At 43.5% G+C, this 22,024-nt stretch overlaps 1 protein-coding gene across 6 annotated transcripts in view; it reads right to left on the bottom strand.

The window, feature by feature from the left end:
- TEAD1 (TEA domain transcription factor 1) overlaps positions 1 to 22,024 on the bottom strand; it is a 244,161-nt gene that overhangs the window by 16,289 nt on the left and 205,848 nt on the right. For all 6 annotated transcript variants that reach the window (XM_072969527.1, XM_072969526.1, XM_072969529.1 and 3 more), the window contains 2 exons: positions 21,568 to 21,741; positions 1,409 to 1,549 (listed from right to left, as the gene is read on the bottom strand). In XM_072969527.1, the coding sequence (XP_072825628.1) occupies positions 1,409 to 1,549; positions 21,568 to 21,741 (315 nt within the window). The remainder of the gene's footprint in view (positions 1 to 1,408; positions 1,550 to 21,567; positions 21,742 to 22,024) is intronic.

Below are 22,024 nucleotides of genomic sequence, written 5' to 3'. Positions count from 1 at the left end.
CTGTCTCATTACACAGCTGCCTTCTCACCCACCCTCTCCTTGGGCCTCTTAGACACTATGTGGAGCTGGTTACCCCCTCCCCATCCATGTTTGTCCTCTGCCTCAGTCTCCCTCCCTCCCACTTACCCCAGGGCTGACGGCTGCTCCCCAGACTTACACTTCATTCCTGTGCTCTTTCCATACCCTCTCTGCAGCTAGCTCCCCCTCCCACAGCTTCATTATCCTTAGTGCTGAGGACTCCCCACTGCTATTTTCAGCCTTCACCTGTCTCTCAAATTCTAGTCTCGCATCTACAATCGACCCTTACTACTTCCAGCTGAACCTCTTATTTACGTCTCTCTGCTAGAGGCTGCACTGTCCTTCGGAGCATAAAACGTGTGGCCTTTGACTCTTCCTCCTCTTTTAACAGCCAGTCAGTTTCAAAGTTCCATTCAAAATCTCATCCTGGATTCCCACTGCCAGCATTTTAGTAAAGCTCATAACCCGTAAGCTCACCCTGACCATCTAGTCAACTCATTTACATCCTCTTCTGCCAGTGTAACCCTCCTTAGCACTGTTCTCAGGATGCCCACCCTGTGCTCAGGAAGCTGAGGGCCTGCGGCATCTCAAACCCTCCTCATTCAGCCCAAAGTCTTAAAAAATAACATCCCCTCGCTCCCTCTCCCGACCCAATGCATCCTTTCCCTCAGAGATTTTGTCACGGTCAGGTTGGTCTCTTAGCCCTAAGAGGTGCTGGACATCTGAATAAAAACTGCTCACTGAACGTGGATATGCTGGATGGTAGGAGACACTGGAAAATATGACTCGATGAAACACCACCTGCAAGCATTATTCACACAAAGCAGCCCACCCTGGTAAAACGAACACCCACATTGTGAAAGGGAGGGAGGCATGAACTATAAAAACCATAACCAGGTGCTTGGTCCCAGTATGTACAGAAACATATTTAAAACAGTTAAGAGGAAGGGAGTGGAAATGGCAAAAGCAACAATACCAAACGAAAGGAGTCCGGGTTTTGGAAGGCAAGTGCCTATAAGTGGAGGCCACCTTGCTTGTTATCAAGGTGCTGGGAGGTGCCTTTGGATCTGGGGTGGGAAAGGCATCATCTGATGGGAGGCAGGGGCCACCTCTGAGAGCCCCCACACGGGGCCCCCACGAGGCCTCCTGCAGGACTGACACACTGGTGGGGCCGGGCTGATTTCACAGCCATGGAGGGCTGGCCTGGGATTTCTCCTGGCCTTCTTTCAAATATTTTGCCTTTTTAGAAATAATGGGGGTAGGGGAAATGGGAGAAAGGGTGGCAGAGGGAGAAGAAGACCTCAAAAAAGTAAAACTCTCTGCCCGGGTTTAGGCTTAAAGGTGACAGGTTGCCCTGAATGAAGGTTCCTGTATACAGAGGCCAACTTACCTCTACTTTTTCTACTACTTGCTTCCCAAAGGAGCAAACTTTGGTGGAACAGGTGACTGTCATATTTTCCGAACTCTCATACTGACTGGTTACGCCATAAAAAGCCCCGGCATCATCTTGAATATTGCAGTTTAAATCGGCCTGTTGGAAATGAAATGGAGGTGGAGGTTACTCTCTCATCACAGGAGTCACGGCCACAAGCAGTAACCGTCAGCATAAGACCTCCATCCTTCGGGCTGGAGGGCAGGGGTGGCTCCAAGAGGAGGTGAGGTGATGCTTGGCTAGAAACAAGTTCTATGGATCATCGGTTATTTTTAAAAAAAATTTTTTAACAGTTTTTTACTGAGTTATAGTCGTTTTACAATGTTCTGTCAAATTCCAGTGTAGAGCACAATTTTTCAGTTATACATGAACATACATATATTCATTGTCACATTTTTTTCACTGTGAGCTACCACAAGATCTTGTATATATTTCCCTGTGCTATACAGTATAATTTTATCTATTCTACATATGCCTGTCAGTATCTACAAATTTTGAACTCCCAGTCTATCCCTTTCCACGCCCCCTCCCCCTTGGCAACCACAAGTTTATATTCTATGTCTATGAGTCTGTTTCTGTTTTGTATTTATGTTCTTTTTTTTTAATTTTGGTTATTTTTTTGAACAGAGTGCTAATTTGGGCAGCCTTCCCTTGAAATAATGACATGCTACATGTATCTATTTCATTTTAATTTCTTGCATTCAGTATAGAACAATACTGTATAGCCTTGTAGTAAAAGATTCATGAGGTCTTTGGAATACGTGCAGAAAGCAGTATGTGAACTGAATTCACATCCACTAATCTATAGATATATTTTAAAGAACAAGAGAATCTGTGGCAGACTGGCCATTTGTTATATATGCAAAAACAGAAACTTCATTACAAATTACATCATCCAGAGGGGAAATGGTTCCTACTAAAGACTGGCTTATAAAGATGCTAAATAAGTAATAAAAATTCCCGCTCATTTACCATATCTTTATGATTACCTACTATGCGAGGCTCACGCTAGAGACTACACAGGACTGCAACTCAATATGGGAAATACGTACAGAAAACAGCCCTAATTTAAATAGAAAATTACTACCATGTCAAAGGTACTAAAAACTGGCTCAAGCAGGTGGAGTGTGCTGGAAGAGAGGGTATGTCCAGAGTGCACACGGCCAGAAACAAGGACTAAAAAAGTCTGGGACACAGAGACCAAGGGAGAAAGGGTGGCTGGGGAGGTAGGAGGGTTTGAGTCTTACATCCTAAAACTAAGAGACACAGGAGTTTTAAGTACATAGGCTAGGGACAGTGACAGTTTAGCATCAGACCTGCAATCTCCAAAGGCACCCCAACCACAGCTTGGAGACTCTAGAAGAGAGTGGGGGAATGTAGTGGTGAGTCAGGAGGCCTGAAAGCAACCCTTATGAGATGATACCTGGACGGCTAGGGTGGCAGCAGAGAGAGAGGTGGATCTGATGCACAATGAGATTATGCTTAGTGAGGTTTGGCACATGGGACTAGCTCATTTTAATACCCTGACAGGCACCAACTACCATGAAAACCTGAGTCATCCTATATATATATTTTAATAAGGATCTGCACTTGAATTTCCTTCTTGAATTGAGCATCAAGAAAATGTTCATTTCCTTAGGCAAAACTTCAGATTTTCTGGCTTCAAATAAAAAGGACCATATACTTTATATTCCCTTTTCTTATGTGCCAAGGAATTCAAAGCAAAATCAATTATTTGACTACAGTAATTAACTTATCCTAGGTACTTCTAACAGCCACTAACAACCCGTGTCCAGCTCCTGTTCCTGGATTCCAATCTGCTTTTACTTGTACTTGTCCTGTTTTATATTATCCATAAACTTAGTAACACTTCCTCAAATTTTGCTTTTTGGAGTTATATGGGGCATAAACTGCAAATAATTAAAAAAAAATACCCAGGTGTGCTTTTTTCTCACATTCAAAGGTTGGGCATTTGGCTCCATGAAAGAGCAGCTTAGTGGGAATCGATGAAGGTCTCACCCTGAGATCTGAGCTACCCAAGGATGAAGAGGGTCTACGTGGGCAATAGCCTCCAGGGGAGAAAGGTCCCAACATGTCTCCTAGGCATACAGGAGCTCTGACACTGGGTTACCATCCAGCCTTCTAGGGCACTTGCCACCTGTCGTGAACAAACAGCATGCCTTCGAGAACGGCTGCTGCCTGGTTCCGCTACCAGCTGAGAACACACGGCTCTGAGAAGCAGCTCAGGTGTTTTGAAAGCGTAGGCTGACCAGTGGTGCTCTCCGAGGGATTGATGCTCTTACTGTTATGAAGTAGTTTGTGCCAACAAGGTTTAGCTTTTTTTTTTTTTAAGTAAAAACATGCATGAGATAAGTAAAGAAAAAAAATCAAACTGTAACCAGGGTGTACATTTTATTTCGAACCTGAACTTGCCAACCTCCCCAGGTGACCAGTGTTATGTTTCTGAAGTGTCCTTTTAGTGATATTTAGCACTGAGATATTCAAGCATATAGTCCCTCTTTTCTGCACAAACTAGCATTCTAAACTTGGCTTTAAAATATGTGTGTGTGTGTGTGTGTACATATATATAACTGTTTCTTAGAACTCACATAGTATTGATATAGAATACCAGTTTTTAAAAGAACAGCCCTTTAAAAAACATGACAGCCACATTTTTAGTGGCTGCATACTATTCCATTACACAGATGCACCATAATTTAACATGTCCTCTGCTGATGAATATTTAGGATGTTTCCCAGTAACAATGCAATAATGAGTTATGGGGAGCAAGAAGCTGCACTAGAAATTACTTTTACTTTCCTTTTCCTTCAAATTTAAATAAATTCCCAAGCTTTGAAAAAGAGAATTAATGGGCTATAAATACATTGCTAACTAATATTGCAACTTAAACTTGTTTTGATGTAATCAAGCTATTGTGAAGGACTGACGAACAATCCAGAGCAGTCTGCTGTCTGTGGTGTTAGGAGTGGAATGTGGGAAGGAGCACCGGGAAACAGGCAAAGGGTGGGGAGTCAACGGGAGAGTGTGTGGAGTTAGGTTATTTTTTAAACACTATCAATGTCAACCTACATCGATGATTTAACCAGAAGGAGGTTTCTGAAGAACTGCACTTCAACTCCCTAGGCACAATGTTTCCTTCCTTTTTTTTTAACAGTCTATTTTTCATTTTATTCCCTTCAGTAGCATTCTTTTTGACAAGCAAAAGATTTGCAATGTAAACAAACTAGGACTCTTAAAATCTAAAGCAAGCACAGAAATAAATAAACAAAATAATCTATCTATACATACCATTTTTAAATGTTACCCAAGTTTACAATGGCATTCACCATAATACGATGTTAGCAAATTGCTGAAAATTTTCACAGCTTTCAGGCCTCCGTGTCTACGAGTTTCCATGCTTACGTAATGCTGGTGAAAAGGGCTGTCCTGTAGCAGCAATGTACCTAGTAGACTGACATCTAGAATGGATCATTTTTAAGACCGCCCCCTTCCCTTTATTTGACAAAATTACTTTCAGTAATAATCAGCACTCTGTTTCACTGTTCTAAATTCTAAATACAAAACCTCCAAAAGTTTTGAAGAAAGCACAACAGAATTGAAGTAACTGTAGTTCTGCTTTGCCTCCTTCATAATCACTGCGCTCATTTCCAAATCTGCTGTTTAACCCTAGAGGCAGCAGCACTGTGGGGACTGCAGCTCCAATGATTCGAAACTGTCAGAACTTACACTAGAAATCAGCACAAGGCTGAGTCTTCAATAACATGTGTTATTAAAGAATAAGTAATGGACAAGTAATGTAAGTGTGCTACTTTGAAGTACACACGTGTATATGTATATATGAAATAAAAAACCAACACTAATTTCACCAATTGTTTAAGTCTTAGGCCAATAAAGGACTTTTTTCTTTTTGAGGAATGTTTTACCAATAGCATTGTTTAGAACTGTGGGCACAAGGTGATAATAAAAATGACAACTATTTTTAGATGGCTTTTCCATCTAAGCTTCTCTACAATGAACCTCCTTAATGCCTGCACCTGGGGCAGACCTGTCCTACCCTCTCACCTTTGGTACACCACTGTCCCTTGGAATTTCCAAAATAATTTAATTAGTTTTAACTGGGAATGGATGACCTGTAGGTATAATGACAGGAAGTAGCAAGAGTGAAGGTATTCAAGAATACACATCATGACAACCTGCTGTCAGAAACGATCACAACAACGTATGAGTTTTAAAGCTGTCAGAGTTAACTTTTTTACATAACACTAAAGTAGAACATATGTTCAGAGGAGTGTACAAATCACACATTTACAGTTTGATTAATTTTCATAAAGTGAACACACCCATGTAACCGGCACCCAGAGGAAGAGACAGAAGCCCTCTCACGCAAGCTCTCTTCCAGGACAATCGCATCTCCCATCTCACACGAGTAACCTTGATCCTACAACACTACATTCGTCTATTCTGGTTTTTTGAGTGCTGCAGAAGTGGAGTCATACACTGTTGATTCCTCTGTGTTTAGCTGCATTTGTGCAGCAGGCAGTGTGAGTCATCTACATTGTGGTGTGCAGGTCATTCATCCTTGTTACTGCAGGGTACTCCCCTGAATGAAAAACACCACCATCTACCCCTTCTACTGATGGACATTTACAATGCTTCCAAAGTATGAAGAGCGCTGTTACGAAGAGTGGCTACTCTGAACGTTCCTGGATAGGCTTTTAATGAACACACGTATGCACTCCTGTTAGGTGTTCCTAAAAGTAGAATTGCTGGTCATTAGATCTACGTGCATTTTCAGCTTTCATTTAGATAAGAGAAACACATGGTTTCTAAATTATTTTGCGTTTTAAAAAAATTTGAGAAAACATTATACTTAATTATTAGTATATTTAATAGGTCACATTTTTAAAAGGCTTCTCAACTAATGGTAAATAAGCAATCAGTTATTACAATTGCTTTGCACTTACTTTTGAACATGGAAAATAATTACACAGCCATCCAACCATATCACAGCTGTTCTCTGGGAATTTTCTAGGAGGAGGTATTGATGTGAAAGATAATTACCTGTCAGCTGATGATACTGTGATTATCCCAGAAAGAAATGTGGTCACTTAATTCCCGTGGAGCAGAGGTAATATCAAAGAAAGAACGCTAGCATTAAATCAGCAACAGAGGAGGCAAACTCTGTAATGGGTCTGGGGTTCGCGCTGAGTTCATTACCCATCCCCTCGACACATTTTTCCCCATAGGATACTCAGGGCAAACCTATTTCATATAGTTCTTGAGGCAAGAAAATGAGAAAAAAAAATGTGCTGGTATCAGACGTACAAACCATTTTTTCTAATCAGCTCTTTTCTGATCACAGGATATTTTCTAAAAGCAAATAAACATAAAAATCCAAGAAACAACTAAAACCCAGTGAACTTATCTTCCCAACAAATTCCAAATCCAACTATATCCTATCCTTCAGGGGACAAGCCAGCTGTTGGGGTCCAGGGTAGGCTGTCCCAAAATGTGCCTCAATGGGATATTGGCTATTTTGAATTAAAATTCTTTAAGAAACAGCCAATGGAAGAGAGACACTCTGACCCTCCCCTCTGTCTCCCTGAAAGTAAGGAATAAACCCCTCATGTGGCAGGTACATGCTTTGCATCCGGAGGCAGAAGGACACCCTTATCACCAGACAGGGAATTTGAAGCTAAGAAGCCTATTAAACAAACGTTTTTACTTTTACAATTTACACCTCCAAAACCAAACTCTGTTTAGATTCTTCACTAATTAAGTACCAAAGCACAAGTTTCTTTGTCTTGTCAATTCATCACAAAGTCTATTGTTTCTTTGTCTAAAAAGCCATAAAAGCTGCCTGCTCTGGCCACTTTTTAGGTCCCATTTCTATGTGAGCTCCGTTGCTATGAATTAAAAATTGGTTTCTTTTTCTTCTGTTATTCTGTCTTGTGTCAATTTCATTATTACTCCAGCCAAAAAGAACACAAGGGTAGAGGGGGAAATTTCCCCCTCCCTAGCTAGTCCTGGGCCATGTCCTAAAGTGAAAAACAAAAAACCAAAAAGCCTTGCAGTTGTGGCTGGAGAGGGCAAGTCCAGGCACACGGGCCCTTTGAAAGAATCTTTGCCCATTTTACCCTAGAAGAGAAACTCTACGTATGAACTGGGTTCAGAGACCAGCTCTTTCCACCATCACCCACTGCATAAATCCTTTCTATAGCATCCTGTCCTGCACTGCCTTCCGGCTAAATACCTTCAGATACAGGAAAATCACTGATAAAATACTTGACACATGTAGGACAGACCTAATTGTTAGAGAGTTCTTTTTCCTTTTGTATGAGTGTCCCATTGCTGCTTTGACAAACTACCACAAATGCAGTGGCTTAAAACAACACCAATTTATGACCTTTTACTTCTGTGGGCCAGACACCCGACACGGGTCTCACCGGGCTATGATCAAGGTATCATCAGAGCTGCATCCCTTTCTGGAGGCTCTGGGGAGGGATCTGATTCTTTGTCTCTTCCTGCTTCCACATTGCTTGTCTCTTAGCCCCTTCCCCCATTTTCGAATCCAGCAACACCAGCTGAGTCCTCACACTGCCAGCTGTCATCTCTCTGGACGTCTTCTTTCACCTCCCTTGGCCACTTGCAAGGAACCCTGTGACTACCCTGGGCCTACTCACTTAGCCAACCTCCACTCCCCCCTCTCCACATCCTGTAACATCTTCTCTAACACCATGATAAGGATTCTGCCACCACAGCAGTTAAGCTGCAATCAGCTTTCTGGTGGCTTCTGCCTAGAGTTCTGACTCCAGGCGTCACACAGACCTGAGAACTCTGCCGGGAGACAACCCTGAAGCTACGCCTCACCTCCCCCTTCATCTCACCTTTCCATGCCCTCTTCTCACCCACAGAGTGCTCCAGCTCCTCTCTGCTACCTACATTCCAAGTTCCACGTGTACTTTGATTAAACTCCATCCTGACGTCAGACCTCCCTTCCTTCTAGTCCAGAGACTTGAGAACTCTCACTCTTCACTGGCTGTCACTGCATCTAAGGCACCTGACAGACAGCGTGAACAGTGGTCACTCCTTTCAGTCTCACTTTCCTCATCTTAAACCTCAGAGAAGGACCCACTTCCAGAGGCCACCACGGTGATGAGGAGAGAGTGCACATGAGACTCACCCGTGCACTGAAACGTGCCGCATGCACAACGGCCATTAGTAACACTGACGACCACTCCATCAACCCAGGGACTTCAGCACAGACCAGGAGGGATGAAGACTGAGTCTCCAGTCACATCTACAGACGTGAGTGTGACCCGAAGCAGACGGTGGTTTATCATCAGCAAACAAGACAGAAGCTGTGCCCCCAGAGCCAGCCCGCGTCCCAGCCCACACTCATCAGGTACACAGCACAGACGCCGCAATGGCTTTTTCCAAACAGAAAAATCAGTACCTTTTCCGATCTGTGAGTTTATAACAAGCCTTAGGTTTGGGGCATAACTGCTCAAACAGGTACAAAATTACCAAGTTTTTCACAAAGATATGATTAGAAATGATATAAAATTCTATCTGGAAATAAAAAAGGCAATCATTAACAAATGTGTGGGGATGAATGAAAGACCTGGGCCTCTATTTGTGGGCAAGTCCTGGAAAACAGTGGAAGGTGGAAGTGGAAGCAGGTTACAATGCCAGGCAGACAGCTGACTGCGTCAGACAGCAAGGAAACAAAAAAGTGAAGCATTAGATTTCCCCTAATTCTTCCCTAAATAATCCTCCTCTTACTTTACTCCTGCAGCTGAAACATGTGAGTCACCAAACAAGACTTCGGCTGGGTTTCCCCTCTATTACTGCTCATTCAGTAAGCCCACTTGTTCACGGATGTGTTCCACTGTTTAATTCCATGTTTTTCAAATTCAAAAAAAATTAGAAACAATTTTCTTGAAAGAATGATTCTTCCCATTTTATGGGTGAGGAAAAGTGAGGCATGGCCCAGTTATGTAGAACCCAGAGCCCCCTGAGGGGAGGGAGAAGGGCCAGGGGATCAACTCTGCAAAAGGTTGGGCCTCGGGAAACCTGGCTCCAGTGGCCGGAGGAAAGGGACATGAGCCTTAGGGTTGCCAAGTGCAGAACGGAGGTGCAGCTCAGGCAGAAGCAGCATCTGGCTGAAGACAACTACTCTGTCACTGGCTTCAGAGGGAAAAGGTCTGCTGCAAGAAAGAGGGAGCAGATCACCCCAAAGGCAGGGGGTGGCCAGGACACTGGGTCAGGAAAGGAGCCCGCTGCAGACACTCCCTTCCCACCCACCTCTCCCTTCCACCCAGAGGGCTAGGAAGGGCTGGGCAGGAATTACTTGGTTGCAGAAATGAAAACATCAAGAGGACTGTCCCTGACAAGAGACAGTATAATAGGCACTGATGGATGCAAGGAGACGCTGGCATTTTCAAACCACCACTTTGAACCTCTCCTCTTCATCCTCTCTGAGCAATGATCAAAGGACCAAGATTTCAAATTGTGAAGCAATTTTTTCCAATGGCAGCATCTGGCTCCTTGGCAGGCAGCACTGGGAGCTGGGCCCTGTTGTGGGCGGCTGTCCAGGCCTGCCACATGGTGAGACTCGGCCAGGCAGGGCACCATGCGGGCCTTGCAGCTGCTCCTGCAGGCGCCAAAGGACAATCGCTCTGCCCCGGGCCAGGAGCCGTCAGGCAGAAGTGCCCCGTGAGGCAGCCCGCGCTGGGGTCTGGAGGATGCTGGCAGCGCCCAACCTCTCCCGCTTGACTTACCTGCCTGCATCTGTTCCCTGGCCTCCACTCCTGAAGCCACCCCCACTGGGACTAGGGGACAACCCCCCAGCAAGGAGACCTGCATCTGGAGAGAGCAAGAAAGCTGCCCAGAGGGAAGGGAGCCTTGGAGTGTGTTCACTTCAGCCGTTGTGCCTCTGCCCAGCACAACCGGACAGCAGCTGTGGCTCTCCGGCCACAGCTGTTTTAAATAAGAATAGAAATAAACAGCCCCTACTCTTCAAGTTACTTCCCAGTAATTACGGCATATATTTACATCGACAAAATAGAAGATTAAAAAAAAAAACACCACCAAGAGCCCCTTTATAGTGCAGATCAGCACCCCTATTTGAATTTCATCAACATTTAGTACTTCAAAGAATCTTAAAAGCTTGCTCTAATTACAATATGCACCGCTTGAAAGGCTGGCTGTTTGCATTGCAAATTCCTACAAATACCGGCATTCATTAAAAAAAAAATTCAATTAATATCACCCAAACAACTTCAGGTGACTGCCACTGGTGACTTCACACAGTAGCTGGGATGAAAGAGCCAAGACCTCAGCTCCTGGTCCAGAGCAGCTGCACAGGCCAGTTCTCTCCAATCGGGGCAGTTAATGAGGGCCAGGCACCCAGCTGAGCTGGCCCTTCACCCAGCAGTCATCAGGTGTGCGAACACTGGCCGGGGACCACCTTTTCCAGAACAGAAAACAGGGCCTTTTTCTTGTCTGGAAGTTTTGTGCATGAAAAGTCTTATGTAGAGCAAGAAGAAATCAGTCAACTAGCAAGCAGAGAGTTGCCAAATAAAATACAGGCTGCCCAGTTAAATCTGATGTTTAGATAAACATACTTTTTCAATATCTGTACAATCCAAAGATGGCATGGGATAGACAGACGTACACTAGAAAAGTGTATGCTGTTTACCTGAAATTCAAGTTTAACTTGGTAGCTTGTATTTTCATTTGTTAAATCTGGCAACCCTTCTCACAACTCACCTTTACCAATGAGAATAACAAAAATTGGGAGTTACCCTCGAATTTTCATTGCTGTAAGGAGACATCTGATGCTCAAGATACTTTTGACTGGGGATAGAAATGAAGCTGCTGAAGAACACGTGGAGCATAATACTTTTTTTTTTTTTTAGTAAAAACAAACGGTGGGTGTACAATGTTTGTAGATGCAAATAAAAAGTCAGGAGGATAATGGCTGATGGGGCCAAATGACCCAGGACACTTTTTCTTCTATAGTTTTTGGAATTGCTTGGAATACTTAATAAGCTTTTCTTGTTTTTGTAATGTAAAGAGTAAATTAGAATGGGGGTGGATGGGTAGGGTGTACCTTGGGTCTCCACCTGCTCAGGGAGGGGAAATTTCACACATCACCAAGGATCGAGGTCCAATTTCAGACAACTGACCAAGATCTTTGAGGGGTTTATGATTATGTCCAGATAATCCATTTATTCCTTGCAAAACTGGCTCTGGAAATAAGCAGCCACATCCTGATTGTGTGACTTCAATTCTTTCCTTCTCAGGCTTTTCTTGAGGTGATGGTTATGGAGTGAAGCTAACTGTGCCTCCATCAACACGGCGAGGTGGGTGAGGGAGGTGCCGATGCACAAGTGTCTGCTTCCCCTGGACTTCCGGTGACCAGCAGCTCTCGGGGGCACAGTGGCTTAGCATCTCAGCCTGTAACCACGGCAGGGAGCAGAGTTAAACAGCCCCATGCAGGCAAGAATGGACCCCTGGCCTTGGCTTTGTTAGCAACCACTGAGCCAAATGACCCAGGACAGAAAGCATTAGAGGAACAGCTGTCAGATGGATTCACCCACGAGGTTAAGGGGACTCCCAATTTAGATTCTGCCTTGACTCTGTCCTGAAGAGTTCATGGTTAAAAAAAAAAAAAAAGGATCTGTGGTGGGACTGAGGCTAAGGGATTGGGGGGAAAGAGTGAGCTTCTGTGCCCACGTTCCAGGCTGTACTGTTCTGCCTTATGTGTTCAGGGGAATCAGAAAGACTCTTAAACAAAGTGATTGCCTAGTGCTTGCTGCAGAGATCAACATTCCCACCCTCCAGGTTCTGTATGGCCCAGCGGCCCCGGGACCCTCTGCCACCTCCCCGCAGGATTCCTGTTCTCTCCACAAGTGTCCACCTCCCCTGAAAACTCCATCCCACTCCCCTCCCACTGATTAAATTCTTTCAAGATTCAGCTCAAATGCCATGTCTTTGTGAGGCCTTCCAGAATGTTCTCAGGCAAAAAGGGTTCCTCCTTCTGCTTCTGTGCGTCCACATATCCATTATGGGCCCTCCCCACGGTGCTGTCATTTATCTGCTTCTGTGTCTGCTATCCCACACCAGAACCCAAGGTCTGTTTCCCCAGCTCTCCAAGTGCAAAGTAAGGCTCAGTGAACGTTTGGTTGAATGGCTTACTAGTGATGTGTCTATTTATCACTAATACAAATGATTAAACTGTTTCTACAAGAACCTAAGACTCCGGAGAGCCTGGAAAAGCTTCTGTGTGAATCTCCTGAGGTCCCCCCAACCCTTTTCAGTAAATTTCTTGAGAAAGATTGTTCAACAAACTGTCAGATGCTATGATATCAGAGCCGGCCAAGTGGCAATTACAGGACCCCATGTACGGTGATTTCTCTAGGTGTACTGAATGAAATAAAAGTAACTTTTCAGCCAGTGAATTTTTAAAAATGTTGAAAATCTGCTGTATACGTTGCACTGTGGGATAAACAAGTGCTTCAGAGTGGATCCCTGCTCCCTGGGGGGAGGCTTACAAAGGAGTTCAGGACACTGAAGCTGGGAAAACAGGAAGGAGTAGTAACATTCAGCAGTCAATGCAGAAAGTGCGAACAAGCTCCAGGTATTTTTCTCATGAAATCCAATCAAAATGGGTGGATGTGCAAGGTTACTGACCTCCTCATCCCTCTGCATGAAATATCAGAATCTGCTGTCAAGAGATGATTTTTCAAAAAACAGACCCCCATGAAGATCATCATATAGTCAGTCCACCAAGGAGAATTTACCCCGTGTTAACCCACAAGCACCTCTGCATTTGGCAGTATTTCCTGCTCACCTTCCTTCCACCTACATCGTTCCATCACTCCCTATTGTTCATGTAATTTCAGAACTAAACAGCGTTGTGAGATGAGACAGAAGTGGAGAGAAATGGAAACGCTGTTGAACTGAAAGACCCCTTCCTCACTGATGGCAGCTTAAAACATGTGGGGAGCAAATTATTCCATTTTTGCTAACGTCCTTTTCCATGAATAGCAACAGGGACATTTGGTTCCAAATGACAGACTCAAGTCTACAATTCCAGTCTAAATCACGCAGACTCCAATTAGAAACAGGCTGAAACGGCGAGGGGGTCCCTTCGGCCAGTTTACATGTGCACCTGGTTTCTTCTCCTTAAATGAAGCCCAGTTGTTTTATTTATAGTGCCTGTCATTTTGTCCAACAAACGTAATTTCGTTCCTACCAAGATAAAAGCATCTTCTAAAGGCTGCCCTCTTTCCAGATAACTCGCATTCCATTTCTGTTTTATAAAATCTCACATCTGCTCTGGTTAGTAAAACTAGCCTTGCTTTTTTTTTCTTCCCCTAGAAAAATAGGTTAAGAAGGTAAGTTGAATGACTACGAATAGACTGTTAATTGTTTACAATGGATGATTGTAAGTCTGAGAACTTTAAAAAGCAAAGCATAAACAGCCATAGGGTAACATGCTGTATATCCTGGTTTCTAAGATACCACTGATTTAGTAATTATGTGAGAGAAAAAAGAAATATTATATTAAACATATATTAAGAATTTGCTCAACAACAGGATACATATCCATACAATTTATTTCCATATTACTTTCTTCTTTATTATTCCAATCATAGTTTGAGAATAAGCCTTCATCATACTACTGATTCTTTCGAAGAGTTTTTGGCTAGATGGTTTATAAGCAACATGTTAGTAACATGTGGCTTTCTTTGAACCAATGTCCCCTAGCTTGACACTCTTGAGCATTGTTAGAACAGAGCGTAGAATTTTGAGATCTCTCCAAAAATATGAGTTTCACTGTATTTCTTACTTGGTTAAATCCATCATCTTGTTTATCCCCTTAAATAAACTACATGTGGCTGGAAATGAACTGCTTTTGAAAGTGAGTTACAAGCTATACTCGGGTTTCTGTCTTTCAGGAGGCATGACTGAGTCACACTCACCTCTTCTAGCTTTGGGAATTCTATCATCAATTTCAAGACAGCTGACATTTTATCTCAAATTGGCTGCACTGTCTGCCGTATCACCAGCGACCCATCTGCAGAGATCTCAATGCCGCAACGAGCATAGCTCTGTCCACTTGTGGGTGGACATCTTCCTTTCTTAGAGCCCACACAGCATCTGATTGTGGTTTTATATGGAAAAAAAGAAGTATGGTTTCCTGCCAGTGTACAATGTTGGCCGCATTTACCACAAATCTGGTTCTACACTCCTCCTCAATCATATTAACAATTCCACTGCTGTATCAAAGTATAATTTTTCTGAGACATTTTAATTAGGGATTCAAATTTAAGCTGCTAAGTATAGTGGCAGTATACACTACTAGTGCAAATACCTCAACTAAGGCGACAAGGGGGTGGTGAGATGCCTTCTGCACTGCCCAGGGTCACAAAGGGCAGGCGGTCACAACCACATCATGACCTGCCCCTGGGCAGGGGAGGGCAAGGCGTGTATGATGTCAAATGTAAGAAGCATCTCACTTCCGGAACTGTTCAGATTGGAGCAAGTATATGTCTCAGACTCGAGGGAATACACCACGTTTAACCTCACTAATAGTTGTTTCTATAGAGAATAAAGAAGGGTTAAGGACTTGGCGCGCAAAGAAAACGTAACTGCAGATATAAAGGAATTAAAAAACCAAAGTGACAATAGAAAGCTGTTTTGCTTTAAATTATGCCACAGAAGGCTGATGGAGATGCCTGGGATACTGATAACTGCCTGACAACTTCAGAAAGCAACTTGGATATTTACACACATACAGAAACTCACATACATCTACACACACAGACACACACACACACACACATTAAAAGCCATACTATCGATATCTAATAAGAATGATTAAATTATGATATACCCAGTAAATGGGATATTATGTAGTCATTAAAAATGATAATTAGGGAGTCAGTGACATCTGGCTACAGGGTTGAGTCTTGGACACAGAAGCAGGCACCAGATTTAATGTATTCCTTGGTTGAAACTCCATCAACATGTACTGCATTAGGTTATATCCATAGTACATTTAGGAATGAATTAAAAATTACATATTTCCAAAGCTGTCTAGAAGATTATGATGTTGCCTTTGCAAACATGTGAAAACAATAGTGCTGTTCCCCACACCTGCAGCTAACAGGGTTGTACTCCTCTCTCTGGTAAGACTCAGGATCCAATCTGAAATTCCTGGTAACAGCAGTCGACTCACCTTGTTGCCCAGGTAAATGGACACCGGAGCATCCCATAGTGACAGGCCTTCACAAAGAAAGTATGCTGCTTCACTGCAGTTACCACTGGCTTCCATGCGTAGAGGTGGTGGAAAGCATGTGGATCCCAGAGTCCAGCAGATCTGGCATCCGATAGCTGTGTGACTTTGCAGAAGTCACTCTGCCTCCCCATGACTTGGTTTCTTTGTGTGTAAAGGGGGAACAATCACATGCACCTCACCAGATTAAATAACACTTACGTGCTTTTATACCTGGCCCAGGGCCTGGCCCAAAGGAGGAACTCATTAATGGTACTGCTGCAAAAGAGGGGGCCCTCCCCTCCTGGCCCAGCAAATTCACTTTCCTCCCTTTGTAATGAGATGTGGCATAGAATTATAATGAACAGGAGTGAATTACAAGCAGGCAAGAAGGAAGAGAAAGGAAATAAATGGGAGACTGTCACGAGAGGGGAAAGTCAAAGAATAAAAATTAAAAAGGCAAAACGCAGAGAAAGTTGCTTAACACTTAGTAAAAAGAATCCTACTACTCTCTTGGCTCAAAAATTGTTGAAACTGCTGACTGTTCTCTACAGCTGACACAAAAGAACCCTGACTCCTGTCTTTCCTCAAACTTCCACCCACCTGTGTTTCCCATACAAGTGGAGACCCAGCTGCAAAGCACCTTGATGCACCTGAACACACCTGAACCAGCCTCACATCCCTTTTCTCGGGGCTTCCCTCACCAGTCCCCTCAACTTCGGTGCTTACTGCCATCTCTCCCTGTCCTAATACTTGGACACATAATGGCCAAAGGAGGAGGTGACTCATAACGTCTCACTTGGTTGGATAGTAAGGTGGTACAACCACCTTAGAAAACAGTTCGGCAGTTTCTTACAAAGCTAAACAGACTTACCACACGACCCAACAACTCCACTCCTGCATAGCTACCCAAGAAAAACAAAACCATATGTTCACACAAAAAACCTCATAGCAGCATTATTTATAAAAGCCTAAAATGAGAACAATCCACAAATCCTTCAACTAGTGCATAGAAAAGTAAAATGCGGTCTTGCCTTACATGGGATACTTAGCAACAGAAAAGAGCTAAGTACCGGCTCAGGTTACCACACAGACACCCCTCAAAAACCCTGTAAGTGAAAGAAGCCAGATGCAAACAACCACACCTTGAGTGACTCCATTTACATGAAACGTCCACAAAAGGCAAATCTGTGCCGGCAGAAAGTGCATTACTAGTTGCCTGGGGCTGGGAGTGGGAAGACTGACTGACTGCAGTTGGACACAGGGCATCTTTTTGGAATGATAAAAATATTCAAAACTTTAAGAGCAATGGCCACAAAACTCAGTAAATTTTTCTAAATATTGAAATGTCCTCTGAAAATTAGTAAATTTTATGGTATGTAAATGATAGCTCAATAAGGATCTTGAAAAAAAGCCTTACCAGACGCACAGCCATCCACAGGGGCCCTGGGTGTCCCACACCCCTGAGGCAGGAGAGGTCATAAGGCTCACAGGGTGGAAGGGCACTCACAGCGGCCCCTGGGCTCTGCCACCCACTTACGGCTTAGACCGTGAGTCTGGGGTGCCTGTCGGAGTCCTCCACCCTGAAGCCAGTGGAGTGACCGTTATGCGGCTCACCACTATCCCATTCACCTCAGTGTCAACTGGCAAAAAGCCGGGGCCCACAGCCTGGGTGTAAGTGTAAGTACTTCAGGTGGACTCGGAATTTCTTCCACTGCAGACTCCTGAGCTGGTCCAGCCCAAATGAGCCCAGGCAGGACAGGGCAGACGTTCTGAGAACAGAATTCCAGAAGCAATCCTAGGAGCAAATTAAGAGTCAGCCTGAGGTCGACAACCAAGAGACCTCAGGCACTTTGAGAAGGAGGAAAAGAAAGAAGAGAGGAGACAGGACAGGATCTCTGTTGAAATGTACTGAATTCACACGGAAATGGAAATCTGCACGGCCAACTGCTAATACGAAAGGTATTTCAAAGGGAAGGTTATGCCTACCTGAGAAACACCCACTGGAAACACCATCAGACATCCAAGGGGAGAGTCTAGGTGTAATTCATGCTTTCTGAGTCATTAGAGGAAGCCAATGAGACTTCAAGTTGCAGCAAATTGTAAACCTAATTCAAGTTGCCTTTCCTCATTCATTGTAACATAGTTAGGACTGAACTTCTTTATAAAGGTTAAGTACTGCCAGCAATTATACTGAAGGAGTGATGTCTTCTATCATATTCACAGAAGAGTTCAATTTTAATGCCACAAATCTTAATCAAATAAACTGGTATCTAATCTTGGAGTAACTGTTTCTAAATTTGCACATACTAGCCACCACACTCTAAATATAAGCAAATCAAGATCTCTTTATTTGGGGATTCAAGACAGAAGGGCCCATCACTGAAAGCATTTATTAAATTCATCCCTCGTGTAAAATGGACAATTTCAGAAGCAAAAACAAAGACAACTTTCTAACACTTTCCATTCTACTTCATATTCAAACATGCTAATTATAAGAAATATTATTATCATTAAAAACCAACTTTAGAAGCACTGAAAATGATTTATTTTTTATTTTATCCTAAAATTTCTGACCAATTTTACTTAATTTGGGTAGAACAGCCTCTTTTTATATCCTTCACAACAGTGGCTCTCAAACCTTTTGATCTTGGGAACCCTTCCTACTCATAAGATTTATTGAGGATCTCAAAGAGCTTTTGTTTCTATAGGTGATAGCTATCTGTATTTTCTGTACTGAAAACTTAAACTGAGAAGATTTTAAAATATGTATTACCTAATTTAAAAATACGTTAACATACATCTGTTTTTTAATTAGACATACCTATATTTTCAAAAACAAAACAAAAAAATTAGTGAGAAGGGCAGCACTGCTTTACACTTAACAAATCTATTCATATGGCTGGCTCAGTGGAAAATGCTTGGATTCTCATATCTGCTTCTGCATTCAATATGTCATGATACGTATTTTGGTTGAAGTGCATGAAGAAAATCTAGCCTCACAGAAATATACAACTGGAAAAGGGCAGGCTGTTTTCACAGGGTCTTCCAATAACTGTGGGCATTTTCCTTTGACACTACACCAAAGCTGGACAAGTGGTAGTTTCGTAAAGGTTAGCTGCAGTGTGGAACCTGAAGCCCTATCAATGAACATTTCATACTTTGTTACATTAGAATCTGTTGGTTTATCTTGCACAGTATTAAAACAAATCATATTTGTTAATATGACTGTGGATCTCACCAGAAAAGTCTTTTAAGTACTGGGAAGCTGTCAAGTTTACCAAAGTGGATACAAGTCTTCTAAAATTCTTTTTTTTTTGCGGGGGGTGGTGGTCATTAGGTGTGTATGTACGTATGTATGTATTTTAGTGGAGGTGCTGGTGATTGAACCCAAGACCTTGTGCTTGCTAGGCATGCACTCTACCACTAGGCTATATATCCTCCCCCCAAAATTCTCATTTTCACTTGAAAGCTCAAATTTTATCTTTGGCAAAAAATATTGTCACAGTTGCCTTCCTTATGGTGCAGGGAGGCTCACTGCGTTCATTTTCAACGTGTACTCCAAGTTCAAGATGTAATACAACTCATAAAGGACATTCTTGGTGTGACTGATTCTTTTTTTAAAAAAACCTGTGCATACCAGCCTTCAGCAGTTTCACCCTACGTCGTCGGAACCATCGCTGTATACATCAGCAAAACGCCAAAGGTAAATAACATCTCAGTGTCATGATGAAAACAGTTTTGACCTTATTGGCCCATAGAAAGGATACTGGGGAACCCCTAGGAGTCTACGGGCCGCACTTTGAAAACTGTTGTGTTACTGTGTAACAAATGACCCCCAATCACTGTTCAAATCACTAGGTGGCAGCCACCAATTGAGAAAAAGGAAGAGATTGTTACCACTCTTTCAGGCTGTCCACATGTATTACTGGTCCTGAGAACATTAACATAAGTAGAAGGCTACTTCCACAATCCAAATTCGTTATGGAAGCTTAAAAAAATGAAATCTAGTTATCATGCAATGATCAGAAAAAAAAAAACTAAACAAACTGAGTTTAAGCTGTAAATTTCCTCCCAAGGCATTTTAAACATGAATTTTTCCTTAGTTCATCCGTTTGCTGCCCCATTTGTTGAGCTTTCCTGGGTGAGGCACTTGCTTAGTTCTGGAGATAGGCAGAGTGACTGACAGACCCTGCAGCAGGGTCCACAGGGCATGAAGCAGCCAGGAAACAGAATAGAGGCACTTTAGGCACAGATCTGATTTCAAGCCCCAGGGCCCCACCCTATGCCGCCTGTCCTCTGTGACGTCTGAGTCTCTGTTTTCTTAGTTGGATATGAGGCAAATTCCACTTAACACTGGGAGGACTGGATAAAATGCATGAGAAGCACGATGCAGCTCCCAGCCCACAGCAGGCATTCGATCAGTGGTCGCCACTATTATGAATAAGGTTCCTGGAAGTGGCCGAGTATAGAGAAGAGTGGGACACACGTCCAAATAATCATGACACAGCAGCATGGGAGCTGAGTAACTACAAAAGGTGATGGGACTAAAAGAAAAAAATCAATGGTCTGTTTAACTGAGGAAGGTGCTATAATAAAAGAGCCACCATCTCACAGAAAGGAAAAGCTGACCTAGGGGGAGAGGAGGAGAAGAGGGGAGAAGTCAGGTAGGGGGCACAGCTCAGTGGTAGAGAGCATGCTCAGCATGCACGAGGTCCTGGGTTCAATCCCCAGTACCTCCACTAACACGCACACACACAAAAAAGAAAATTTCTGTAAATTGCCTAAACAAGAATACAAATAAAGAATATTTTTTAAAGGGGGGCAGAGAGGGGTATAGCTCAGTGGCAGAGCACATGCTTAGCATGCACGTGGTCCTGGGTTCAATTTCCAGTAGCTCCATTAAAAAAAATAAAAGGAAGGAAGGAAGGAAGAAACGAAAAGAAAAAGAAAAAAGGAAAGGAAAGAAAAGGGGGGAAAGTGCACCCAGAAGTAGACAAAAGCTGGTTGCAGGACACACAGCAGGGAAAATGCCAGGAACCAGCTGGAGCTAGGCCTTTAACGTCATGCTAAGAAGCATTTGAAACCACTTTCTTTTTATTCTCATAGAGACTGAGGAGTTATAAACACTCAGTGCCAGCAGTCACCTGGTCTAAGCCTCCAATACACGTGCATTAGCCTTCCGCCTGCTGGAACACCCCCGACCTGACAGCAACCCCTTGGCCCAAGCTTGACAAGTGAAGAAGGGATGGCAAGGCTCTTCTCAGAGGCCAGGGGACACGAGCAGACCCCCGCAACTGGGGGAATGTGCCCTTGGTGTTTTAGAGCACAAATGAGGCACTTACTGGGCAAAGCCATTTTGTATTCTCTCTGACACCTGTAAAATCTTGAAACTCGTCCCTATCTCCATCTAAGCCCCTTCTGTGCCTCAGGTCCTACGCTCCAGTGGAATTTACAGGTTGCTTCGCTTAACGGAGTGAGAACAAACAGAAAGAGGGTCTAGTGCCCCAAGTCTGCCATTATGACTCAAGCCATCTGCAAAGTCTCTTGTCATTGCATGAGTGAGCCCTGAAGCCCGAGGGACCGCCTGTCTCACTTTGGCAGGGACAGCAAATGCCGCCTGGGTCACCATGTGGATGGGCCGCGAGGCCAGCATGGGGCCGGCCCACGGGTGTGAGTCTGTGGTCCCTTGGCGAGCCTGCAGATCAGTCAGCGCGAGTCCACAGCCACCGTGCTGCTCTGCCTCACACATGGGACTCAACCATTCAGACAAAAACAACTGAAATCACCAAAAGGTCTTACTCACCCAGAATTTTACGAGGAAGAAGGCATTTTGAGGGCCCTTTCCAAACAGTTCCTTTAAGCCACCTTTCTTTTCAGGAAACTTGTCATAAATCTGACGAATGTCCACTGATTCGAGCAATGGGTCACTGTAAGAATGGTTGGCATGCCCGATGTGCACGAAGAGGTGTTTGTTGTACTGCAAGAAACCAACAGAAACATTCCCATTATAAACTCTTTAATCAACCTGGGACACGTCCATGTTGAGCTGGATAGAAGGTGGTAGTCTCGAAATCCTGGAATTCCACCTTGAATAGCCTCTAGGTCTGTGCCTTCGAAGAGATGAAGATATTAAGAAAAGCCATTACAGCTCAGGATTAAAACAATCACTGTCTATTACTGACAAAGGCATGTATTTTTTCCCAAATGCTTGAAAAAGGCTTTTTGTAGAGACAGTAGGAAACAACAGGTTAAGTTACCCA

This window comes from Vicugna pacos, chromosome 10 (genome assembly GCF_048564905.1).
Source record: "Vicugna pacos chromosome 10, VicPac4, whole genome shotgun sequence".
Lineage (NCBI taxonomy): Eukaryota > Metazoa > Chordata > Mammalia > Artiodactyla > Camelidae > Vicugna > Vicugna pacos.
This window is presented reverse-complemented; position numbering and strand designations above follow the sequence as displayed.